Here is a 27,120-nt window from a genome sequence, read left to right on the forward strand (position 1 = left end):
CGCTTGATAGCACTGTCGACGACACCTTCCATCACTTTCCTGATGATTGAGAGTAGACTGATGGGGCGGCAATTGGCTGGATTGGATTTGTCCTGCTTTTTGTGGACAGGACATACCTGGACAATTTTCCACATTGTCGGGTAGATGCCAGTGTTGTAGCTGTACTGGAACAGCTTGGCTGGAGGCGCAGCTAGTTCTGGAGCACAACTCTTCAGCACTACAGCTGGGATGTTGTCAGGGCCCATAGCCTTTGCTGTATCCAGTGCACTCAGCCGTTTCTTGATATCACGTGGAGTAAATCGAATTGGCTGAAGACTGGCTTCTGTGATGGTGGGGATATCGGGAGGAGGCCGAGATGGATCATCCACTCGGCACTTCTGGCTGAAGATGGTTGCAAATGCTTCAGCCTTGTCTTTTGCACTCACGTGCTGGACTCCGCCATCATTAAGGATGGGGATGTTTACAGAGCCTCCTCCTCCCGTTAGTTGTTTAATTGTCCACCACCATTCACGACTGGATGTGGCAGGACTGCAGAGCTTTGATCTGATCCGTTGGTTGTGGAATCGCTTAGCTCTGTCTATGGCATGTTGCTTCTGCTGTTTAGCATGCATTTTGTCCTGAGTTGTAGCTTTACCAGGTTGGCACCTCATTTTAGGTATGCCTGGTGCTGCTCCTGGCATGCTCTTCTACACTCCTCATTGAACCAGGGTTGATCCCCTGGCTTATTGGTAATGGTAGAGTGAGGAATATGCCGGGCCATGAGGTTACAGATTGAGCTGGAATACAATTCTGCTGCTGCTGGTGACCCACAGCGCCTCATGGATGCCCAGTTTTGAGCTGCGAGATCTGTTCTGAATCTATCCCATTTAGCACGGTGATAGTGCCACACAACACGTTGGATGGTGTCCTCAGTGCAAAGACTGGCCTTCATCTCCACGAGGACTGTGCGGTGGTCACTCCTACCAATACTGTCATGGACATATGCTTCTGCGACAGGTAGATTGGTGAGGACGAGGTCAAGTAGGTTTTTCCCTCGCGTTTGTTCACTCACCACCTGCCACAGGCCCCGTCTGGCAGCTATGTCTTTCAAGACTCTGCCAGCTCGGTCAGTAGCGGTGCTACCGAGGTACTCTTGGTGAGTACATTCTGTGCCCTTGCTACCCTCAGTGCTTCCTCCAAGTGGTGCTCAACATAGAGGAGGACTGATTCATCAGCTGAGGAAGGGCGGTAGGTGGTAATCAGCGGGAGGTTTCCTTGCCCATGTTTGACCTGATGCCATGAGATCACCGTATTGCCACCTCTTGTTGGTCTGTCCTGCCGGTGGGACAGGACATACCCAGGGATGGTAATGGAAGAGTCTGGGATGTTGGCTGAAAGGTATGATTTTGTGAGTATGGCTATGTCAGGCTGTTGCTTAACTAGTCTGTGGGACAGCTCTCCCAATTTTGGCACATGTCCCCTTGGAAGGGTAGTGAACAGTGAGGACGATAGTGATAGACTTCAAGAGGATATAGACAGGCTGGTGAAATGTGTGGACACGTGGCAGATGAAATTTAATGCAGAAAAATACGAGGTGATACATTTCGGTAGGAAAAATGAGGAGAGGCAATATAAACTAACGGGCACAATTCTAAAAGGTGTAAAGGAACAGAGCAATATGGGGGTATATGTACACAAATCGTTCAAGGTGGCAGGGCAGGTTGAGAAAGCAGTTAAAAAAGCATACGGGATCCTGGGCTTTATAAATAGAGGCATAGAGTAGAAAAGTAAGGAAGTTAAGGTGAACCTTTCTAAAACACTGGTTCGGCCACAACTAGAGTATTGTGTCCCGTTCTGGGCACCGCACTTTAGGAAAGATGTGATGGCCTTAAAGAGGGTGCAGAAGAGATTTACTAGAATGATTCCGGGGATGAGGGACTTTAGTTACATGGCTAGACTGGAGAAGCTGGGGTTTTTCTCCTTAGAACTGAGAAGGTTGCGAGGAGATTTGATGGAGGTGTTCAAAATCATGAAGGGTCTAGACAGAGTAGATAGAGTGAAGCTGTTCCCATTGGTGGAAGGGTCAAAAACCGGAAGACGTAGGTTTAAGGTGATTGGCAAAAGAACCAAAGGTGACATGAGGAACAACTTTTTACACAGCGAGTGGCTAGGATCTAGAATGCACTGCTCGAGGGGGTGATAGAGGCAGATTCAATCATGGCCTTCAAAAGGGAACTGGATAAGTACTTGAAAGGCAAAAATTTGCAGGGCTATGGGGATAGGGCGGGGGAGTGGGACTAGCTGGATTGTCTTGCATAGAGCTGGCGCCGACTCGATGGGCCAAATGGCCTCCTTCTATGCTGGAACCTTTCTATGAGTCTATGATACGCTGTATTGAGGATGCAGACAAGATTAACTATCTTATAGAGTCTTATGCATTCTTTGAACTATATGTTTATTTCACACAACAGAAGCTTATAGCCTATCCTATAGCCTCTGCAGGGGGAATCGTTTTTATTTTTCTGTGGGTTAGAGATCAAATTTAGTTTTCCTTCAGGGCAATGTGAGTTGGTGCAGGTCCCATCAAATTAGAATTCTGAATTGTATTTTGTGTAATGCACTAAATAGCATCATGTAGTAAACAGATGAATTAATATTTATTCATACCATTGTGCTGGATAGTGTCATTTAAGGTTTGTTTGGAAGTGCACTCCCAAGGGAAAATTGAACTTTAAAGCTGTACTGTAATTATGTTTCCAGCCCAACAAGGAAGGACGGTGGTGCTGGATCTTGTTCTGGGGCAAGTGGAGCATGTTTCAGTGGGGGAGCATTTGGAAAACAGTGATCAAAATATCATTAGGTTTAGAATAGTTATGGAAAAGGACAAAGAACAATCAACGGTGAAGCAATTCAACTGAAAGATGGCTAATTTCAGGGAGTCTAAAAGGGATCTGGCCCAGGTGGAATGGAAAGAAAGATTATCGGGTAAAACAGTAAATGAGCAATGGGAGGCTTTCAAGGAGGAGATAGTTCGGGTACAGACTAGACACATTCCTATGAGGGGGAAAGGAAGGGCATCCAAAGCTAGGGCTGCCTGGCTTATAAAGAAATTGGGATTAAAATGAAACAGAAAAAGGAGGCTTATGATAAATGTCAGGATCATAATACAGTAGAGAATCAAACAGAATATAGAAAGTGCAGAGAAGAACTGAAAAAGGAAATAAAAGAAGCAAAGAGAATGTATGTGAAAAAATTAGCGGGTAACATAAAAGGGAACACAAAAGTATTTTATAAACATATAAAGAGTGAAAGGATAGTCGGAGAAAGGGTGGGGCCGATTAGGCACCAAAAGGAAATCTTGTAGAGGCAGAAGGCATGGCTGAGGTACCAAATGAGTTTTTTAATCTATCTTCACTAAAGAAGAGGATGCTGCCAATGTTACAGTAAAGGAAGAGGCAGTAGTGAAATTGGTTAAGATAGAAATAGGTAAAGAGGAGGTACGTAAACAGATGGCAGCGTTCAAAGTAGAAAAGTCACCTGGTCCAGATGGGATGCATCCTAGGTTGCTGAGGGAAGTAAGGGTGGAAATAGCAGAGACTTTGGCCACAATCTTTCAATCCTCCTTGGATACAGGAGTGGTGCCGGAGGACTGGATGGTTGCAAATATTACACCCCTGTTCAAAAAAGTGGAGAGAGATAAACCAGATAACTGTAGGCCAGTCAGCCTAACGTCAGTGTTGGAAAAAATTCGAGAGACCATAATCTGGGACAAAATTAATTGTCACTTGGAAGAACATGGGTTAATAGATGATAGCCAACATGGATTTGTTAAAGGCAACTTGTGTATGACGACAAACTTGATTGAGTCCTTCAATGAAATAACGGAGAGGGCTGATGAAGGTAGTGCAGTTGATGTTGTGTATGTGGACTTTCAGAAGACATTTGATAAAGTGCTACATACTAAACTTGTTAGCAAGATTGAAGCCCATGGGATTAAAGGGGCAGTGGCAGCATGGATGCAAAATTGACTAAAAGACAGAAAGCAGAGAATAGTTCTGAACGGTTGTTTTTCAGGCTGGAGGGAACTGCTGTTGTCCCCCAAGGGTCGATATTGGGACCATTGCTATTTTTGATATATATTAATGATCTGGACTTGGGTATAGAGGGCATAATTTCAAAGTTTGCAGATGACACAAAGCTTGGAAATGTAGTAAACAGTGAGGAGAATAGTAGCAAGGACAAGAATCGAGGAGGACATCAACAGACTGGTGAAATGGGCAGACGTGGCAGATGAGATTTAATGCAGAGAAGTGTAAAGTGATGCATTTTGGAAGGAAAAATGAGGAGACTTTAGGAAGGAAGGATGTCAAGGCCTTGGAAAGGGTGTAGAGGATATTCATCAGAAAGGTACCAAGGATGAGGGACTTCAGTTGTGTGGAGAGACTGTAGAAGCTGGTATTGTTCTTAGTGCAGAGAAGGTTAAAGGGGGATATGATAGAGCTTTTCAAAATTATGAGGGGTTTTGATAGAGTAGATGGGGAGTAACTGTTTCCACCGGCAGGAGGGTCAGTAACCAGAGGACACAGATTTAAGATAATTGGCAAAAAAATCCAGGGGGGAAATGAGGAGTAATACAGTTATTACAATTGTTTTTTATCGGCACCTACTGTAGCTGTTTACCTGTGTTTATGGGAGAAGGCATTTTGTTTGTCTAAAGGCAAAAGGAATCATACTGTAACAGTGTCCATTCAAGTCAGGCATGTAACTGACAGGGTTTTTGGAGATGGGGAAGGATTTTTCTGACACTTCAGTATTGCAAAAACATTACTTTAAAAAATCACCATTTTAATCTGTGTCTGCAAACTACCTGTTTCTTGTCTCTTTATCGAGTCTTGTTTTCCTGTTTATCTCTATCCTCTCTCCTCTCCATGGTTCCCACTTTTCCTGGGTCAAATAAGACAGTTTTTTGCTTTTGAAATACTGAATCAAGTCTGGCAGGTCAAACATGTCAGGAAAAGGTATAATTATGTCACCATGCTTGGATCATCATTAGTTTTCCTGCTTCCTATAGCTTAGCCATGTAAAGCATCCTGTTGTTGCTGTAAAAAGGTGTTTTTGTATGTTGACTTTGGGAACCTAATGACTAAAGTGTATTGTGCTTAAACTGAACTAAACCCAGATGTCAGTAGCAAACTTAAGAGAAATCTTAGTCATTAAATAACTTTTATAGCACCTAATGACGACTGCTGTGATAAAACCATTTTATTCAGTAACTCCAAACAGTGTTGTTTTGGATACTCTCAAGGATTTGTTTGTGGATTGCCTACAGCTGCAGTTATTTCACACTGGTGTGATAATTATTTATCTTTAAGATAAAAGTCTCAACCTAGTTATGCTATCTGCATTTCAGTTGCCAAATGGTGTGTCATATCACACTGCCACCCACCAGGACCGGCAGGGGAAACTGCAAGAACACCTCCGCCAGCTGTCTGTGCTCTTTAGGAAGTTGCGCCTAGTCTATGACAAATGCAATGAAAACTGCGCAGGCCTAGATCCTGTCCCAATGGAGGTAAGAAGCATCTCGAACTGGTTTGTGCTTTATTTAGAGGGCAACTGACGGAGGAGCAACCACATATAAAAAGTTGGGCACATCCTGGGCAATTCCAGGATTTGGAGCCAAGGGAGACATAAACCATGCCAAAAATGTATATATATGGGAGGGGGAACAACCCCTGATTCAATATTTCCTTGCTCCCACCCCCTGAAATAGTGTCTGTAGCATCTGAACTAAATTAAATTTCAATAGTTTATTCACAAACCTCTTGGCCTATTGCTTTGAACGATGTGTTGTGAATTCCGGCTTGTAATGTTGCACAAAGGGTACCATTACTGTATTACTTTTTCAGCCAATACCTTCTGGGCAGTAGTCCACACAATGTTATCCTGATACTTAAATATCAAGTGAGAGACGACCTTGGGTATTATTGACCATTGACTAGTTAACTTAACATCCATGATGGTGAAAGCTGGAGCGTATTTTACGGATGTTATCCACATTCCTCTAAAGTGAGCAGAGGCCCCAAGTAGTAGACAGTATGGATTTCAAAGCAGTAAATTATGTCTCACTAATCTGCCGGACTTCTTTGAGGAGCTGAAATAAAGCCATTTGACAAAGGCTATCCAGTGAAAATCATTTATTTGAAAAGGTTCTCCCGTGAGTCTATTAAAGCTTGTATAATGAATGCCAAATTAGCTAGTTTGATTGAAAACGAACTTGGCAATAGGAAATAGAAATGATGGAGGGGAAAACTCTGCAGGACAGTGAGTGGAGTTCTGTCGTAATCTGCCCTTGGTCCCTGCTGTTCACTCTGTCCATGAATGAATTGAAGGAAGCTATTCCACCAAATTATTTGGTTGATCGCACCAAACAATGTAGCCAAGTGACAAGTATAAGTGAGATTATTAATATTCAAGAAGATATGGACCAATTAATTGATTAACAAAAGGCTTTAAAATAATTACAGCATAGTTACTGTGCATTGAAATAGAAGGTGTTGTGCATAAAGAGCTTGCATTTATAGCGCCTTTCAGGACCTCATGGCATTCCAAAGCACTTTACAGCCAATGAAATACTTTTGAAGTGTAGTCATAATTGTAATATAGGGAAACAATCAGCCAATTTGCGTACAGCAAGGTCACGCTAACAGCAATGAGGTGACGACCACATAATCTGTTATAGTGATGTTGGTTGAATGATAAATATTGGCCAGGTCACTGGGAGAACTCCCCTGCTCTTCTTCGAATAGTGCCATGGGATCTTTAACGTCCACCTGAGAGGGCAGACGGGACCCCCGTTTAGTGTCTCATCCGAAAGACAGCACCTCTAATAATGTTGCGCTCTCCCAGTGCGGCGCTGAGGTGTCGGCCTTGATTATGTGTTTCAAGTCTCTGGAGTGGGGCTTGAACCCGTAATCATCTGACTGGCGAGAGTACAAACACTGAGCCAAAGCTGACACCTGAGTAAGAGTTATCCCTAACCTCTGTCCGGTCCTCCTCTTGGGTTTGATTATAGACATGATGCCATGTTCTGCTCCACACTCTTCAAGAAACCTATAAGCAATTATAACTGATTTTAGCATATATGTTTTTAAAAGGTATTTAATTCTATTAATGACATTTTGTTTGAATGTTGTGTTTCTCTGGGTGTGTGCTGCTGCACCAGTAGAATAAGACATGTTTGATCTGACCTGAGATCCAATTAGAGTTAAGTGTGTAACAAAAGTAAATCTTCAGACTTAAAAGTTGGGTTGACATTTCTTAAAGTAATTACTGCCGAAGAGAAATTGCTTTTTCTTATAAAAATGCTTGTGTTCACTTTATACTTTGGCTCCATTTGAAGTAATATCAGTATATTCCATGAGTTCCATCACTCTGAAAGTTACATTCAGGACAGTGTGTGGTTCAGTGCACTGGAGTATTAATGTGCAGTGCTAATGAGTAAACACAGATATGCACAAGTACTTTCACCAACTGTGTAAAGCAGGGCGAGTGAACCAACTCAGCTTATAGTGAAACGAGCAGAAGCCTCGGAGGGGGTAGCTTGTTGCCCCCTTAGCTGCTAAATGGTGCGTGTCTCAGGAGAGAATAAATTACAAAATAGAATGAAATAGGGAAATAGGGATAACGAGGTATATGTTGAAGCAGCATTCCATTGTGAATTTTTTTGTAGAAATATATTTGTAAACTAGTCAATCTCCTGTGGCATTGTACATGGGAGTCAAGATCAAGAGTAGGTGAATCTTAGAAAAGAATCATAGAAAATTGCGGCACAGAAGGAGGCCGTTCGGCCCATCGTGTCCATGCCAGCCAATAAAGAGCTATCCAGCTTAATCCCACTTTCTAGCACTTGGTTGTAGCCCTGTAGGTTACGGCACTACAAGTGCACATTCAAGTACTTTTTAAATGAGTTGAGGGTTTCTGCCTCTACCACCCTTTCAGGCAGTGAGTTCCAGACCCCCACCACCCTCTAGGTGAAAAAAATTCTCCTCAGCTCCCCTCTAATCCTTCTACCAATTACTTTAAATCTATGCCCCCGGGTCACTGACCCCTCTGCTAAGGGAAATAGGTCCTCCCTGCCCACTCTACCTCGGCCCCTCATAATTTTATACACCTCAATTAAATTTTCCCTCAGCCTCCTTTGTTCCAAAGAAAACAACCCCAGCCTATCCAATCTTTTCTTATAGCTAAAATTCTCCAGTCCTGGCAACATCCTTGTAAATCTCCTCTGCACCCTTTCTAGTGCAATCACATCTTTCCTGTAATGTGGTGACCAGAACTGTACGCATTACTCAAGCTGTGACTTAACCAATGATTTATACAGATGAAGCAGGGTTAGAGGTGAGGGATAATTGGACCAGAGTCATAGAGGTAATTCAGTCCCCATTTTAAAGTCAGACTTTCTATCCATATTTTATAGAAAAGCATACAGCAATTTGGGTAGTAGAGTTGGTTGGAGTATAGGAGTTTCTCTGCAATACAGGTGAAGAGCTGGGAGATGTAAAACTGAGGTGCTACAGTGCTACCAGTGAAGGGAGTTTTGGGTATGTTTTATTTCTTTTAAACAAATATGGCAGTTACCATATTTGACACACTAAGATTCTGCTAGGTGCTGTTCATGATTTCCTCCAGTAAGGATGGACTCCTACGGCTTTTCCAGTTTCTATAGTAAAACGTTCTTAAATCAATGTAATGCTGATTTTAGTACATAGATCCCTTTTTATTAAGGAATTTACAGACAAGCCTCTTTTAATGGATTCAGATTCTAAACTTTTTGTTTTAATCCCCAATTTGCCAACCTTGCGCTAATGGAAATTCCACTTCCTAGCACTCTGTTACCGAGCGAAAGCTAAAAGCAGAGTAAGTAGCTTTTAAATATAAGGATCTATTAAGTAACATCCTTTTACATATGTACAGTACAGTGAACTGATTTATCTATAAATCCCTAACCATGTAACCAACTTTCATACACTCTCCAACTTTTATAAAGGCAGGATAACTTCATTTTGGAATTAGTGGGGTATTTGTTTTCTAATAAACCAACTTAACATGTAATTAATGGTATTGTAATGTTTACCTCCTCTTCCCCTTCCCGCAGAAGTACTCTTCATGTTTGCAACCTTTTTTTTAACACATATTGGTGAAAGTATTGCCTCAACAACAAAGACCAGGGGGTCAATTTTAGGATGGCCGAGCGGGTGCGTTCGTGGCGGGGGAGCTCCTAAAATTGGGGATTCCCGGAGCGGGTCCGGAGCCCGGCTCCAACCTGCCCACTTCCGGGTTCCCCAATGACGCGAATCGGTGCGCGCACAGCCCCTGCATGCAGGACTCCCACCGACAATCAAAGCCAGTGGGATCCCACTTAAGATCATTATCTGGGTACTTGAGATCATTTACAGACCTCATTAGTTGGAGGATTTGGATTTTGGACTACCCAGAGCGTGTTTCCCATGCTGGGGGAAACACTCCCTGTTTAAACAGACGTGTTGCAGCCAGCAGCCAGTGGCAGCGGCAAAGGACCATTTTAACAGGTGCAGGGTAAACCCTCATTCTTTGTAGCAGGGCACTCTGTCACCTCAGACAAAGTTTTGCCTGCCACACTGTTGTCTCTACACTCAAAATTATTAAATCATACCCTAAACTCTGCTGTCCAAATACATTTACCTACTTTGTGGACCCCCTCACACTCTCACCGTCAGGATGGTGGGGGATGTTCCATTGCTGCATTCATCACTCCATTGGAGGACGACCAACATCACCAGCCTTGCCAGGCATGCAGTCCACCTCCGCCACGTGGAGCTACACAACACAGTGCTGCGCCACAGGCACCTGCACAAAGTAGTCATGCAACTACACATACACCCACTGTAGGGCGACCCAATGGGTGGCATCATCCAGGGTGTTTATGGAGAACCTCATAAAAGGGCATTATTGCCAGTCAAGAATGGCCAAGACGTGGCAGTAGTGGTGACAATGTAAATATAAGAAATCAAATATAAGTAAAAACCATGACAAACCCTCTAACACCCATGTGTATCCCCTTCACGCTCATGACACGTTTGCCTTACGCTTCCTACTGCACATATGTGATGCATGCCCTGTGGCTGCCGTGCAGGTAGCGGCAGGTTGGGTGAGGCTGACTATGAAGGAGATGCATCAGAGGGTGAGTATGAGACAGAGCCATGAGATTGTATGAGGATTGGGTTGAGTGGTAGTGGTGGGATGAGCACTGGCGAGGTGAGTAAGTGCAGGTAAGATGAGGATGAACTTTGAGTGGGTGTGAGGAGTGATGTGATAGAGTAGTGTTGGCAGTGCAGAAGGAGATGTGGCAGACGGTGTGTAGGGGAATGAGTAAGTGTACTTGGGTCATTGAAGTGCCTCCTGCACTGTATGCAGGTGGGCGATATATTGGTGGTGCAGGTGACCTCCTCTGACACTCGAGCCAGGCCTTCGTGGTGGCAGAGGCAGGACACTTCCTCCCATCCGCTGGGGAGAAGATCTCTGTCCTCCCCCTCTTCCTCACCCCATCCAGTAGGACCTGGAGTGAGGCATCATGAAACCTGGGATCAGCCTTCCCCTTTGGGCTGCTCCATGCTGTAATTTTGGCTCCTTTCTGCAGCATCAGTCAGTGGAGGACTGCCCCTTTAAATAGAGCTCCTCCAGCTGACAGCCTGTGATGCGGGTGTGCAGTCCGCCCGCTGCGCAGCTTTCCAGCGCAAAACCTGGAAGCCAAGGTAAGTGGCTTCAATTTACTTACGATCGCGTGGGGAACCTGCCGATTTTACTGGGCGGGTTACCCACGCACCCAGACGACCCCCCCCCCCCCCCCCCGCCGCTGGCAATTGGGCCCCAGAAGTGCAAATAAGTGGAATTGCTATCATTGTAATGTTGTGGTAAAATAGGAATTAAAATAAAAAGCTTGGAATTAAGGAATTAGTTAAAAGGGGCCTATCTGCAAATCCCTTCATTTCAAGAAAGGGCTCTGTACTAAAATCACTAATAACATGATTTAAGAACAATAGCCCTCTATCGTACCTCAGTATGTTGACGTGTATCACAGACCAGGTTAAACTGGAGCCGTCTGTCTGGTGGTCAGTGTACTCTTTGGCCCCTTTAGGAAGCCACTGCAGCACAGATAATATGTAAATTGTATTCAAAAGCAATGATAGTCCCAACTGTTGAGTAATGCTACAGAAACCTGAATAGATCTTGCTCTACCTAATTGCTAATTAGAATTTTTTTAAAAACTGAGATAAAGAGAAACCCCATCTTCAAGGTTTTGTCCGTCTGTTTTTGACAGTGCCTTAAAGTAGGTAAACAGCAACTTAAAACCTGCTCTCATCTGTCTTTAAATGACCAAGAAATGTTCCTTTATTTAAGGTGATACAGGAAAATTGAACATATTGTTCCTGTTGGGTTGGGTAGGAGAATATTTACCAGGACTAATCTGCAGTTAGTGCCCTCTAGGACAGGCAAACAGGACCTCCATTTAATGCATCACCTGAAAGATGGAGCTTCCTTAGCAATATTGTGGCGATAGGCTACATGTTAGGAAGGACTGTGCTGAAGTTCCTCCAGATGGCATTTGAACATGCAACTCAGACGAGTAGAAGCAGTGCTCACCAAGCAGAAGGCACTGCATGCCACTTAAAAAAAAAAGTGTGATTTTATTAAAGTATTGTTATATGCCCATAGCAACTTGTTCCTTATGTGGAAGATGATGGTACAAAGCACGAGGATCGTAGCTTGGCAAATCAACTCCGCTTAGCAAGTGAAGAGAGGCGGGAAATTGTAGAGGTTAATAAGGTACAGAAACATTTTTTTCTTGACCATTTTACTTAAAATATGTTTGTGTAAGTTTTGTTCTTTTGCCTGTTTTATGCTGTGGTTTAATGTTCACTGAAGCGGTTATGAACAAATCAATGGAAAATGATTTCTGGTGAAGTTTGGTGCTCAAGATAGGGTGAATGGTGGGAAATGGAACATTTCTCCACTGTGGGCATCCAGTATCTGCATTGTGCAATCCCTAGGCCAGGTGTGGTAGAAGTAAAGCTTCCTCCACTTTGCCTTAACAGTATACCTTAGCACCAATCTTAGAAGAGCAACCTGCTGCACCATTTCTCACCTGAGGCACGCTGTAGTCTTTCAGTGAGATTGTCAAGCTGATTCTTGTAGCCTGCAGAGAGAGAGAGAAGATTTCATCCCATTAGTCTGGGCTGGATTCCAGAAGTGAAAAGAAAGTGTAGTCAACCCACAGTGCCACCTGCCCCCTTCTAATTAACTTCTGTTAAAGTTTATTACTGTGCTTAAAGTGGAAGGTAGGTCTTTGTTCAAAGTACTGAATGTTCTATGGAAAAAAAATAAAATGTTCTTTTGATATGTTTTATATTCTGCTCACTGAGATCCTCAAATTGGGTCTCCTACCATTTCAGTTGTTCCAGTGACATTACTGACGGGGAGCATGCCTACACATTCTGGCGCAGCATTATAGACCCCGTTCAAGTGTTTTCATGCAGATAATAAAACTGACGTTTTTACCAAACCTTCAAAGAAACTTTGTTTTTTAATGAGCGAGTGCTCTAATCAAAAAGTATTCCCATTAGACTCTAATGAGCAAAGAGAGGCTCCAAAGTTGAAAAATCCAGATCTGATGCAAGAACATAAGAAACTTCAGAGTGAGAAAAGGCCACTCAGCACATCAAGCAGCTCCATCCAGAATCCTTATATAATTTATTCTATTATTCTCTCTTCTCTTCACCCCGCCCCCTCCATTACAGTTAAGTTCCTTTTCTAGTCAAGTCCCCTTTCAAAGATACCATTTAACTCCAAATCAACCATCCTCCTGTCCGTTACCTGTGCAGAGTTTGGTTGGGGGGGTGGGGGGAGATACTTTTTATGCTAATCTCAACCTTGCTTGTGGGTTTTGTACTTGTGGCCTCTAGTCCCATGTTCCTTATCCAATCTAAATTGCTTGTTTATTTTGACCTTATCTATATGTTCCATTTTTTAAAAAAGAGCAAATAGTATTCGGTTTACCCTTAGTCTTTTCTCCAGCAAAAAGTTTAGTTGTTAGTGCCTTTCTTCATAACTTACTCCCCTAAGGCCTGAAATGACCTAGTCACTCTTTGCAACCATTGTAATGCATCTATATCCTTTGGGGTAGGATGACCAAAACAGTACACCAGCTGGGCTCCTTTGAATCTGTTTATATTTGTCTGAACTGATCTGATATTGGGCAACTCTTCTGTCCACCTGTGGTAATTCATAGGTACAGATGTTGCAACATCTGCTGGCTAAAACTGGCACAAACATTTTTTCCCTTCCCAAGATTTCAGAACCTCCAGCATCTATCATAATGGTGCTGATACCCTGGTAGGTAATTGAAATTTGTGGATAATTGAGACCACAAGTTTTGGAATTACATGCATGGTCCACAATAACCTGAAGATGAGCACAGTGCTAATAATATGCAATACGTCAGATTTCATTGTTCTATAAAAAGGTAATTTGATTGCTGCTCGTGTATGATAGTAATAGAGAGCAGTATTTTTTGATTGATTTCATTTATTCAGTCCTAATTGATATGACCTGCTTGGTTCAGCAGGACAGTGACATCAGTTTGCCTTATTTTTGGGAAAAAAAAAGAAATATAATTTAGTGTGAATTGAAGCTCCCTTATTTTGTGCAAGTGATATTTGTAAAAAGTTGTCCAGTCTGTTCAGCTATTAAATTGTTTCAAATACATGTGAAGGTTAAGCCTCTGTTCATGTCACTGAGCGGTTGTAATCCATCATTCTCAGTTAATGACATTCCAGGAATTGCAAAGCATTGACCAAAAGTTTCCAAAAGGATAAATTGTGCTGAAGCAGTCATTACATTTTTCTGTCCTGAATCCAGATCCAAGCAGTTTACTGATAACACTTGTAAACCAGCCTGTGGAGCTTTTATTTTCAAAAATTGTGTGTACCACAGATCTAAAACAAACTATCGAGCAGCACTAGGGGTATGCAAGGAACCCTTCTTCATCTTATGAAAAGCTTGCCTTTCCGTTCATCACTGCTGGAGGATTTTAGTGGTGGACCTGAGTTTTCATTGCTGGATGTTTATAACTTGAGCCGTGTCTGAATTGTCAAAAATTAGTCCATGTCCTTCCAGCAAATGCTTAATAACTTTCAAAATGTATACGAATCAAAATGCTTTGAGATTTTCAAACTATATTTTGACTTGTGATCCCAGAAACTTAACTAATATTAAAAATGATACGTATTAGTGGTTGCTTCATCTATAGTAAAGCAGCAGGATTATCCATAGAAATCTCAATTAGATAAATTGTTTTTTTTTCCCCTTCAAAGTGCTCACCTTCTCTCGTGAAGGTAGTAACTTGTATGAGGATAGGATTCTATGGGTGCCTTCTGGTATATTGCCCAAGGGCCATTCCTCATGTGAGAGCCTAGACAATTCTGTCAACCTATTTGACTATCATTGCTGAGCCTCATTTTTGTCCTCACATTTTTGGTTTTCAAATGCAATCAGGACAGGAGCCATGGCTAACTATTCTCTTCCTTTTCTCTTTCTCCCCTCCCCCTTACAACTCATAACCCAGGGACACCAAGGCCTGTTGTAGCATCTTTACTGCTGTACTCAGTGGTAATGAAATTTAATTAAACCTTAAAAATTGATCCTTGTACATCATAAGATATAGAAGTGGAGGCTGGAGCATTTAAAAAAAATATATATATAAACCTATCGGTGTCTGGAAATTTATCTGAAATGTACAGCAGACACTCTGAAACCTGTCTGTCCAGTCCAACCCCAGCAAGACAGTATTGACTGAATTTAACACATTCTTTTACTTCACACTGATCTTGCTAAGATTTTTAAAAAATCTTTGCGTTAGCAGGAGTACTAAAACATCAATCTTCAACAGAAGATATCTGCACAGTTTTCCATTGTCATTGTTGCTCAGATTCCTTGGGATCTACTAGATTTCAGGTATAGGTCTTCTGGGGTGTTGGCCTCATCCCTCCTCTCCCAGCTGTAATGCAGCTGCAAATCACAAGAGGTGGAAGTTTAAACAACATTCCTGTCAAAGACTTTTGATGTCTAGAGATTTAAAGTTCCTCAGCATTCCAGAGCTTGATAAGAGTAGTTTATGCAGAGATCTGGAGAGTGTTTATTGCTGCCTTGTAAAAGTTTTGAAGCTGACATGAGTGAGTCCCTTTCCTTACTAATGCATGAGACTGAAGCACTCCAGTAGTAAATAGTTTCAACTCTGAAGAGGAACATTCTGATAACAGCACAATGGCTGAGAGTGTTATCTTTATAAGATGGATGCAGTGATTCAAATCTACCTGAAGAAATGCCCTTGGCTTTTATTTTGGGGTAAAACATCAGAAAATAACAGCAGATGTTGTGGCAGTTTGACTAATGTGAGCTATTATAAGGTGTATAGTTTTTCTTTTTCTGGAGGTGGTTTTTAACATTTGTAAAAAGATAGATGAATTTAAAGGACCTCCTACTTCATTTTAATTGGGTGTCACAAGTTCTCGAGCACACTCTCTAGCTATATTAGCCCACTCCTGATTTATGCGAGAGTGTCGGTTCTATTTATTATCTTCATAATTGTTTCTGTCCAGGTACTTATTTTATTCAAAGGGTAGCTTCAGTGAATTCCTAATCTTGGATATACTATCTGAAGGCGGTACCAAGCCTGAAGCCAGATACTTTCCTGCAGGGAGATAAAATCACAGGGCAGGTCACCCCAGGGTTCTTTTGCGCCACTCTGATAGCTAGCTGAAGAAAAGCAGTGGTGGAAGTCAGGTCACTTCATTGGGAATGGAGAAAATAAATAAATGGAAAGGGAGAATGGATGTAAAAATGTTATGTTGTAAGTGGAGAGCCTACCAGCAATCGAGGAGAATTAAATAAGTGACCAAAGTGTGCTAGAACCAAGAGAGTAATAAACTGTTGGGGAGGGGGGGGGGGAGCAACAGAAGGGCTGGTTTCTGCACTGGACTTTAAATCTCATTCAATATATAAATTGCCATGCCTACCAAACCAAATTAACTGAATATAAATGGTAATTGATATTTAAATCTCAAATTCTGACAGGCTAAGTAATGATGAGAACTCATCACCTAAAGGTGATGATTTAGTACAATTCCACATATCCCTTTTGCCTTTATCAAATTTACTGGCATTCTCTGAATCGCAGTCAGGGATGGAAACCTGCTGACTTTTTCATTTTATTTAGTTTTCCCTCTTCCTAGCCTGGAGGCACTCAGGACAGTTGTGGTGCCCGATTAATGGCCTGGCTGAGAACAGCTAGCTTAGTGTAGACGAAGAATTGAATTTGAGACCTTCCTGGCTTCTTTGGTGCACCACATCGGGTATTTGATCACTGGGAGAGCCCTGAATGCTGGTTTTCCATTTTTAAAAAAAACGCATTGCTTGCTAATTGTGGTGTAATGTCTCACTTTAACTTATTGAAACCAAGAAATGTCCTGCTGTGTGTGTCTAACCACAAATCTCAATAATGCTAATCACAGACACACGCCAAACATCATGATTTTCGTAAGTGATTCATAGTATATAATCTTTTTTTCTCTCTCTCTTCCTGCACTTTTGTCAGTATGCTTTACAATGTCCATTATGTTGTGCCACTGTTCTATGGCTTGTGAGCTTTGTACTTAAACCAAGCTAATTACTGTGCAAATAGATCTACCATTGCTGGTAAAGGGTCAAGTGGCAATGAAAGTCTGAAGACTTACAATTGCATATTTTAAAATCGTAGTAAAAATGTGTACAATGGGGATCCCTTTTGTTGGCAGATGGCTTCAGTTAATCAAATGGATAAATATGTGTGTGAGGAGGTATTAATTAAATTGTCAGCTTTACAATAAATTATGAAATAATGTATTGTTTGTTATGCCATTATCCCAGAAAAAGAGGAAGGATTTAAGTTGTACCACTATCATTCAAGAATTTCAATCTTTCCATCCTGGACACCAATTTATTGGCCCGGGAATTGCACTAAGTGGCGAACGAATATCGCCTGCCACTCGTAAGTAACTAACTCACCCACAAACTTTTTGTGAGCTTCTGGGCACCAGCTTGCTTCAATGAAGACCTACAAGAAGTGCAGTGGTCCTTTCCCAGTCTTCCCTGAGCAGTGAGACAGGGGAAAGGAGCTCGCTGTCCCCTCAACCAATCAGCTTGTAGCATCCGTGTCGAGCTGCGCAGTCAGAACCAGGAAGTGTCAGATAGATTAGTAAATTCACTATAAAATCAGATAGGGAAAGCAAAATAAAGAGGGAAAAATTAAAAGACTAAGATAAGAGACAGAAAGAATAAGTTTTTAAAAAATAACAATTTTAAATTTAAGTTTTTTTAAATGTCCCAACAACAATTAATATCGGGAGGAATGAGACTCCACATTTTTAAAATTGAATTTTCAGTGCCAGAGAGGTTGTTTGGCAATCATTAATACTTACCACGCCGTTAAACGTTAGTTTAGATCTAAAAAAACCAGCGTACCTTTTTTATGGAGAGATTAGTTCGCTTCCAGCTGGGCAGTGCAGCAGGTTCACGCTGGTCCATCCATTCAACCGGGGAGATCTCGAACGTGAAGCTTTCAAACAAGTAGGGCAAATGGTAGAGCAATTTATGGATTTCCACGTTGGACTCCGCATGTGCGCGCTCTGGAACTTGCTCTTCCATTTGCCCTGAAATACTGCTGAGCCCTGTTAACCTCTCTGTTATTTCATGAGCAGTTTACTGGCCCAATGTTTCATCAGATTTTTCTTTCCCTCCCCTTAAAGCAGTCTCATATCAAAGTAGGGTTCCAAAAGTGCCAAAAATCCTTTGATACCTTGCTCAAGTAGCTATACTTGTTATGTGAGCCCAGATAGTGGGCAAATTTTTTTCTCCCTCTTTTCCCTCCTGACCAGCCAAACGTACTAGGTCCATTTTCTGTATCCCATTCTCTTGTCTTGCCTGACTGATTTAACCTTGGACTTGGTGGCTTAGTACCACACCACAAGTACATTCACCCAAACATCACCATTTTTGAATGAGGAGGGTTAAAAACTGGGCATGCACAGAACCATCTTACATATTGTGTTCTCCCTTCTATGAGAAGAGCTTTTCCCTCTCAGTACCTAAGAAATACTGCCTCAGGTTACTCTGAGCGAGTCGGTGAGCCGTACAAGCTGTAAGGTCTCTGATGCAATCCCTGATCGGTGCAGAGTTAACCAATCTCGGCCACTATGATAGTCAGTATGCTGCAGTTGGCTTCAGAAACCTGGGATAAATAAGACGACTTGGCCAGCAACTCCTGGCCAGCGGAGTTTGGGTGAGAGTGAGAATAGGTGATCCTCAACATGATTCTGGCAAGAGGGCCAATCCATGACATTTTAAAAAATTTGCTCCTTGTTTTGGGAGGTCGAGACTACTTGCCTGGCCTGGACCACACTGGTAAGACCTGCTTTCGCCCTTGTGGAGGATGGTACACCCCACCTCACTGGACATATTGGCCGCCACTGCAATGCCAGGCTTCCTTCCGGGTCCAGGAGGGAGAATTCTCGGCTTACCTGACAAGGATCTACGGAAACTCCCGGAAACAGCACTTACCCAGCGTAACAGGTCCATCAACCTCCCAGCGGAGCTGCAGCAGGAGATGGATAGAACCCTGAGGAGTTTCGTAAAATAGATTTTAAAATTAGTTAAAAAAGGATTCAGTCCTTCACAAGTGTATAAAGTTCCAACATTTGGTTTATTTAAAAATATAATTGTACCCAAGCTCGACCTTCATTCCATCAAATACATTCTAGCACATCCTGGGATTTTTGCACAAAGAGAATGACTACCAATTTATTTACCCTACATTTCTTTTGGTTGTTATGTACAGATGAATCTCGGGTGCTCTGAGAACCTTTGTCTATCTCACTATAGCTATACCACATTATTACCATCTGCAGCCTAATACCACTTTACAGCCGAAGGTGAAAGTAGTGTCACTGGAATCCATTGCATTCCATGGATACCCTTCTAGAATCTCCACAGGAAAAAAGGGAGGGGAAACAAGTTGGGTAACGGTTTGTAATTATGCTTTTTGGAGAATTGTATTAGTGTAATATATTTGGTCTCTTTGGTATGGGCATTTGAAAACGATTAAAAATAAACTAACACTTGATATAATGAAGTTGCAGATGTAAGACAGATCTAATAATGTTATCAAACATTTTAGTCTTTAACATTTTTGTTTCACATTTCCTCCCCCTGCCTCTCTTTCCCCCGCTCACATACACACACACAAAATACTGAAAGGGGACCTGTTGTACTCTTCAGGGAAAATGCTGCCTTTGATCCAGAACACACATCGAACATGCATAGATTTACAGTCCTTTAAATCAAAAAGTTCCCAAGGGGACAATCGTGTGGAATTATTTTCCGTTGATTATTTCCCAGGGTGTGTCCTGCAGCAAATGAGATTGCTTGTGGGGAATGAGGCTTTCCTATGAAACATTATGTGAATGAACAAAAATAAAGTGAAAGACATGAAGCCAGTTGTTGAGAGCTGATATTTCCCTAAATGTTTTCCATTTTCTTCTTCACAGAAACTTAAACAGAAAAACCAGCAGCTGAAGCAAATAATGGATCAACTACGCAACCTGATTTGGGATATTAATGCAATGCTAGCTATGAGAAACTGAGTCAAACTATTCAATTTGTTAGTATTTTCACTGAATGTATGCACGTTTATGGTGATAATCAGAGTCAGCACCTGCTAACCAAGGTTGATGGCTGATGTGCAGCTTTAAATCTGTTTGCAAAAAAAAAGTGTGCCTTGATGTGCACAGAAAAACTTCTCCAGAGCTGTAGGTCACTTTGTTACGCGGTATATTAATTTTAGAAATATATTTAATGTACTTGTGTAGCAAATACCAGATTATCCATGTTGACACAGTATAGGGTAAAAACACTAATCTCGCAAGGAACCGGAGCCATGTGTAAAAGGTGAATTGTGACTATATGTGGCAGCCCTATCTGACTGTACTCCCATCCAGTGTGGCTGACTGTTGGAGCTGTGGGATTTAGTGTGTTTACCTTTCTGTTTTAATCAGGTTTGTCTTTTTTTCCTTTTGTGAATTCATGTTACATATGTAGCTGAGCCCTTTTGTTTCTTTGTGTCCTGATTAGATTTCAAAATCTGCAATGTCCACTGCTGCTGTCTTTGAAACTGGACGTGCTCCAAAGCCTTTCAAACTAAAAATGAGTATAGAGAAACTCATACCTAATCCAAGTATAGATTTCCAATACTTCACTCCAGTTGTATAGCAATCCTGATATGTAAAACACTGTTCCAATCTAGTCCCTTTACATAGAAATCCTGATCCATGGCACTATATTGTTCCAGTTCATTCTTCCTGTTGTATAGAAATCCTGATCTTTAGAGAGCTTTTTGGAAAATTAGTTGTTTATCGCTACTAAACTGCAAATCTTTATTTTGATAATTATATATATTTTACACTTGATTTGTTCCAGGGTACTGTAAAAATATTTTAGATAATTTATGGTCAGTTTTATAAAGTAATACATGGAGGATATGTTTTTTTTTTAAAAATGTGAGGCACTATAAACAACTATTTCACACATCCATAGAAAATTGTTGAATCCTTGGACTAATTACTATACAGGGTACAAGGCAATAAGTCTAATCAACAGGGTTCAGATGACATCATGAATTACAAGAAGATGCCTCAAGTAGTTTATGATGGTTAGCTGAACCTGGCAATTAAATTACAGCCTTGAAATCAGTTATACTTTATAATAGTTGTAATTTTATCTAGGATCTTAGCTTTTGGGGGGAGGAGACATTATTGACTGTCAACGCTGACTCGAATATTAGTACACTCCATGTTGATGCAGGAAGGTGATCTGTTGAGAGTATTAATGACTGAGATCGACACCTCTGGCAGGAGTTTGCTCTGAGTGGTGAATGAATGGCGCCCGCCGTATGGTAGATTGCACTTGCCCATCGACTTTTCATTGGCTTTTACATGGCAAGTTCCTCAATCCAGCGCGGCGCCCTCTCCCGGGCATCTGGGACCTGTGTGAACGGGGCAAGCAACTGTCTATCCCCTTATAATCAATCAGATTGAAGCATGTTAATAAGCCACTCGGAGTCAGAACCAGAAAATGTAGATAAGAATAGTGAATTCAATGTCAGATCAGGTACCGAAAGTGAAATAAAGAGAGGGTAAAAAATATTGAATTTAGAGATCGAAAAGACAAAGAAAAAGTAAAAAAAAATGTCCAACAACAATTAAAATCTGAAGGAATGAGACTCCACACTTGTAAAAGTTAATTTTCAGCACCAGAGAGGTTGTTTGGCAGTCATTAGACTTACCACGACGTTAACAGGGTGCTTACTTAAAAAACTTGACGTACCTTTTTTTGGTGAGATTACTTTGTATCCATCAGGGCAGTAGAGGAACTTCACACTGTTCCATTTATCTGAACAGTGAGGCAGCCGACGAGATGTCCTTCCCACAAAGCTTGCAGAGGAGCAGGGCATCTGGTAGAGGAACTTTCAGATTTCTGCGTTTAACTGCGCATGTGCAGTCGCCAGAATTACTCCGCCATTTGCACAGAAATAACGTGAGCACTGTTAGGCTCGCCGTTATTTTCAGAGCAAAATCCGGTCCCTCATATTTATCAAGATAATATCTGCATTTTATCAATGAAAATTTCAGTGGCCATTGTATATTGTGTATCGTGTTTTTTTGTTTGTGTTGAACATTAAACCTTTGAGTTCTGAAAGCTTTTCAAGCTACCCACATCCCAGGATGCTCTGCCAAACTTATTTCCTACATGTTCTTATTAAATGCAAAGTTTCTTAATTTGCAAGTATCTGAATAAACCTTTTTTATTATATATCTATCTATCTATCGGTGTAGATAATGCAGTGCTGAAAGAATTGTTTTTCTTCAAACACTAAGAATATCGCTTGTTCTGATATCATAAAAGCTGCTGCATTGCTGCCTGTCCCTTTTTTAACATAATGTTTGAGAGTCACTTCTTAACTCACTAGTGGGATCAAAATGGTTTCAATGTTTATCCATGACCCATTCTGTTTTTCTGCTACAGCCTCAGCACGTGTGGTATAAAGTGCAAGGAATTGATTGGCAGATTTGCACTACAACTGTAAATGCAAATTGGTATGTATTACTAGCTGTTTTTGATTTGAGCCACATGTCAACAATTCAAATTTGTTTACCTGCTTAGAAGTTGCTGATTTCATATTGGACTAGTCAGGTTTAATAGGAATCCTTTGTTCTCCTCCAGCATTCATCAACCAGTAATTTCACAGTGTATGATATGTTTGGAGCAAAGGTTTAGTGCAAAGGCTAAGATTAGATTCATAAAGGATAGTGTAAACCAAATTTGGGTCAGAAAAGGGAGAGGGAGGCAGTTATTTGCAACTGAGCTACCTTTTGCTCTTGGGCCACTTTTTTTTATTGTAGTAATTAGGATGGTGAGGACAAAGATTAAAGAATTTTGTATAGATGTTTTTCAGTTATTTTAATATTCTTATGCATTGTGCTATTGCCTGTAATTGATTCACATCTTACTATGCCACTGCCTTACCACAAGTGTTGAGTAGAATTGGAATGGCATTTGTTGTGCCCTGGTGTAGATCTGGCAATGGGATTTGAAATAGTGTTTCTTTTAATTGTGAAAAGCATGTTCTTATTTAACTTTAACCTAATGAGGTTCTCATTCCCTAAAGCTGTTGCGTAAGTGAAACACAATGTAAATAAATTCATTGCAAGGTTGATTCTGTTTTTATGAATAATTCACTAATCTCCACTCATTTATACTTCACACTTAATTAATTTATCCCTCTTTGATTCATTCTGATTGTGGTGTCCCCTTCTGAAACCTCGGGTATTTTTGATTAAAACAGTACTTGTGCTAAACTGGCAACTGTCACATTTTTGTATGCAAATATCTTAATTGTAGTTAGATAATTTACATTTTTCATTGTTGGGCTTTATTGCCCTCATTCTGAGATATGAATGGAAATATTTATGCGCATTGTATCTTATGTAGTGAACATGTTGTAAATATATCTTTTGGGCTTGTGTCTCTGCATCTGAAGATTTGCTTGATTTTTATATGATCAGTTTGTTTTTCCACATCATTCATCCTCCAAATTTCAGAAAATTTTATGAAGCGTCTTAATGGAAGAGAGAGAGGCAGAGAGGTTTAGGGAGGAATTCCAGAGCCTAGGGCCCAGGCAGCTGAAGGCACGGCTGTCAATGGTGGAGCAATTAAAATTGGGTTGCACAAGAGGCAAGAATTGGAGGAGCGCAGAGAACTCGGAGGGTTGTAGGGTTGGAGGAGGTTATGGAGGTAGGGAGGGGCGAGGCCATGGAAGGATTTGAAAACAAGGATGAGAATTTTAAAATCGAGGCGTTCCCGGACTGGGAGCCAATGTAGGTCAGCGAGCAAAGTGGTGATAGGAGAACGGGACTTAGTGTGAGTTAGGACATGGGCAGCAGAGTTTTGGATGAGCTTAAGTTTATGGAGGGTGGAAGATGGGAGGACAGCCAGGAGAGCATTGGAATAGTCCAGACTGGAGGTTACAAAGGCCTGGATGAGGGTTTCAGCAGTAGATGAGCTGAGGCTGGGGCGGAGACGGGCGATGTTACGAGGTGGAAGTAGGCGGTCTTGGTGATGGAGCAGATATGTGATCAGAAGTTCATTTCTGGGTCAAATTGGACGCCAAGGTTGCAAATGGTCTGGTTCAGCCTCAGACAGTGGCCAGGGAGAGGGATGGTGACTAGGGAACGGAGTTTGTGGCGGGGACCAAAGACAATGGTTTCGGTCTTCCCAATGTTTAGTTGGAGGAAATCTTTGCCTGTCTGATGAGTAATGTGACAAATGAGAGACAGTGGCGGGAGATGGTTGTGAGGTAGAGCTGGGTGACGTCAGCGTAAATGTGGCATCTGACATCATGTTTTCAGATGATGTCGCCGTGGGGCAGCAGTAGATTAGAAATAGGGCGGGGCCAAGGATGCTGCAATGCCTTTTCACCTCTGGGACCTGATTTGAAAACCAGCACAGATTGATTGGGTGAAAATCACTTCTCCCTGCTAGTTGAAAGAGTCCTAAATCAGGGCCATAGCTAGGATCACATTTTTACTGAGGCAAACATGACTGCCCACAGTTTTGGTATTTTACTATTACAGTGTTCTCTTTATTGTGTGCATACATCCAACCTTTTTCTTCAGACCTCACTACAACCTGGACATGAAAAAATTACGGAGACAGTTACCTACAACTGTGCATGAAATGAGTTTGGGCAGTCTGAACTCTGTTCCTAATTTGGCATTAAATTGGCAATCTAACAGGCCACAGGGGTTGGCAGGTGTGGAAATGGAAATGGCAGTGGGGTGGGCAGAAGAGTCTGGGCAGAGTATAGGGAGTTTTACTGTGCACCTAAAGCACTGTACTCGATCTAGACTCTTCTGATGTTGACTCAGGATCCCTGTGATAGGCAAGCATTTAATTTCCCAGGATCAATATCCCTTGATAGCATAAATATTCACCAAAAAAGCAATCTATTTAAAATTCTTTGCTCTCAGAATTCTTTGATATGGAGATTGTAAAAGCCCAGCAGTTTTTTTTTATTAAGATTTGTTTTAGATTAGAATTGAGAGAAGGCGGCTGTGTTATGCATAGTCTTTACTGAAGTAGGTATTAGCTTTCTTAATGCCTCAGTAAAATTGTCTAGTGAGTATCTGAGCCATACAGACCAGGAGAGCCCCTGGTTGAATTGCTGGGATGGTTAATCTCAGCCATGCGGAGCTAAGGGTGCTACAATTTGCCTTAGTACTCACTGAGATAAGGTGAATCTGGTCATTGCTTTTTTAAAAAAAGTTATGCCCCTTGAAAAAGTGGATTGTGGGGGGTAGGTATAAATTTGTTCCTCTATTGATTACACTGGGGCTAGCCATGTCATTTTTATAGATCAATTACAAAAGCAAATTAACTTTTGATATTATTCCCAGTGTCTACTATGCACTCCAGTCCTTCCGGTCCCACCAGTCACAGAAGGCCTCAAGCGTATTGGCAGACACTGCACCATTGCTGCTTGTTACTCAGTGGCTCCTGCTGTAATTGTGTGTGTGTGTGTGTGTGTGGGGAGGGGGACAATCTGGTAAGGCCAGGATCAAGATCTATGTGCTTCTCTTTTTCTTTGCTCCCCTCCTTATCACCATCTCCCAACATTTCACCTGCCCAAACTTACTTGAGTTTCATGCATAAAAAGTGACTAATTGTGAGGAGTGGAGGGGTGTGGCAAAATTCTATTGAAGAAAACAAATCAATTAACTGAAGCATTAACATGCTGTAAAATCCAGCCTTTTAAAGTTCATAGCATGACTTATGATGAAGTTGTACTATGAACTGCTGTTTGTGACTTGAGTACCTATTGGATTCATCTATACTTTTTCGGAGGGGAGGCACTGCACAAAAACATTATACAAAAACATTTCTAGTGAAATTTTATAATGGCAGTGAATGTCAAACTCTTGGGTTGATGAGTATGATTGTGCAATACATTTAACACTTTGTTCAGCCTACATGGATTGAAAGATCAGAACAGGAGATTGCTGAGATTAATGAGCAGTTCAAGGAAAGGGTTGACTTCATTGATTTACTTTCATCTCTTTTAAGAATTTTTGATCCTTTTATAAAATTGGTTATCGTTTGTTGGAATGGATTTGCGGTCCCTGTGGTGAAAGAACATGTGATAACTCACTTCACATAATATACATGATTTTCATTGTGTTAATTAACATAAAATTGGGTTGATAAAAATAACACTGCTTTAAGCTCCATGGAAATTTCTCATAAATGCAGGAGTATGCTTTCTCAATCAACATTAAAAGACATTGGTAAACTAACTTTGAGTTTTTTGTATTTTCATTGCTTTAAAAACACACAACTATGGAGTTGAGTGTTGTTGTATTGCATTGGCCTTTTGTAAACCTAAATGTCAATGTGGAAAGTCTGTACTTTTTTTAATTCTGTTTTTTGTATTTTCTTCTGTCAAACTGCACCTCAGAATATGTTCATTGAGCCTCTTGTATGACTACTGGATAATGCTGGTAGTATATTTATATTTTATTTTCTAGTTTCATTAAGAGATGAATGTTAAAATCTGTAAAGAGAAGTTCACCTTTTGATCAGTACAATGTATAAATTTATATATGCAACCAGATGATTCTAATGATGGGAAATTTCTGTTGACCATTTACTCTGAGAGGAGGATTTGGAATGTCAACTGATTTTAAAAAAAACACTTTAAAAACAATAAATAAAATACCAATTTTTACTTTATTGATGTCTTTGTTTTGAGCAAATGGCACAAAAATGTTTTATTGCTTGAAATGTACTTCTGGATGGAAGCTTCTTTTAAACATCCAAATAAAGTCAATTGAAATAAATTTCCCTGTGCTAAATATTTAGGCAGGATTTGGCACACAGAATTGTGCTTTTGCGTTTGTTGCTCAGTACAATTGAAGCTTCAACCTTTACAACAAAGTCTGGAAGAAGGATTTTAAGTGCTTGTGTTGTGAGGACTAATTGTGGGGAGGGGAGAAGGACGACATAATCCAGACATGTCACAAAGAAGATTAGGTGGCTTTGTCCAGCTTGTGCAATCACAGCACTTACAGCATGAAATTTAAAAGAATCAAGACTAGAAATGATTCTATATTTAGAAACATAGGAACAGGAGTAGGCAATTTAGCCCCTCGAGCCTATTCTGCCATTCAGTGAGATCATGGCTGATCTCTGACCTAAGTCCATGTACCTGCCTTAGCCCCATATCTCTTAATACCTTTGGTTAACAAAAATCTATCAATCTCAGATTTAAAGTTAACAATTGAGCTAACGTCAACTGCTGTTTGTAGAAGAGATTTCCAAACTTCTATCACCCTTTGCGTATAGAAGTGTTTCCTAACTTCACCTCTGAAAGTCCTGGCTCTAATTGTTAGGCTATGAACCCTA

General features: G+C 41.1%; 1 protein-coding gene across 1 annotated transcript in view; it reads left to right on the forward strand.

Annotated features, from left to right (window-relative positions):
- LOC137317559 (mediator of RNA polymerase II transcription subunit 30-like) overlaps positions 1 to 26,448 on the forward strand; it is a 50,320-nt gene extending 23,872 nt beyond the window's left edge. The window contains exons 3-5 of the mRNA XM_067980815.1: positions 5,390 to 5,548; positions 11,731 to 11,841; positions 19,653 to 26,448. Coding sequence (XP_067836916.1) covers positions 5,390 to 5,548; positions 11,731 to 11,841; positions 19,653 to 19,748 — 366 coding nt within the window. The 3' untranslated portion in view covers positions 19,749 to 26,448. The remainder of the gene's footprint in view (positions 1 to 5,389; positions 5,549 to 11,730; positions 11,842 to 19,652) is intronic.
- Positions 26,449 to 27,120: the final 672 nt, after the last annotated feature.

Source organism: Heptranchias perlo, chromosome 3 (assembly GCF_035084215.1).
Source record: "Heptranchias perlo isolate sHepPer1 chromosome 3, sHepPer1.hap1, whole genome shotgun sequence".
Taxonomy (NCBI): domain Eukaryota; kingdom Metazoa; phylum Chordata; class Chondrichthyes; order Hexanchiformes; family Hexanchidae; genus Heptranchias; species Heptranchias perlo.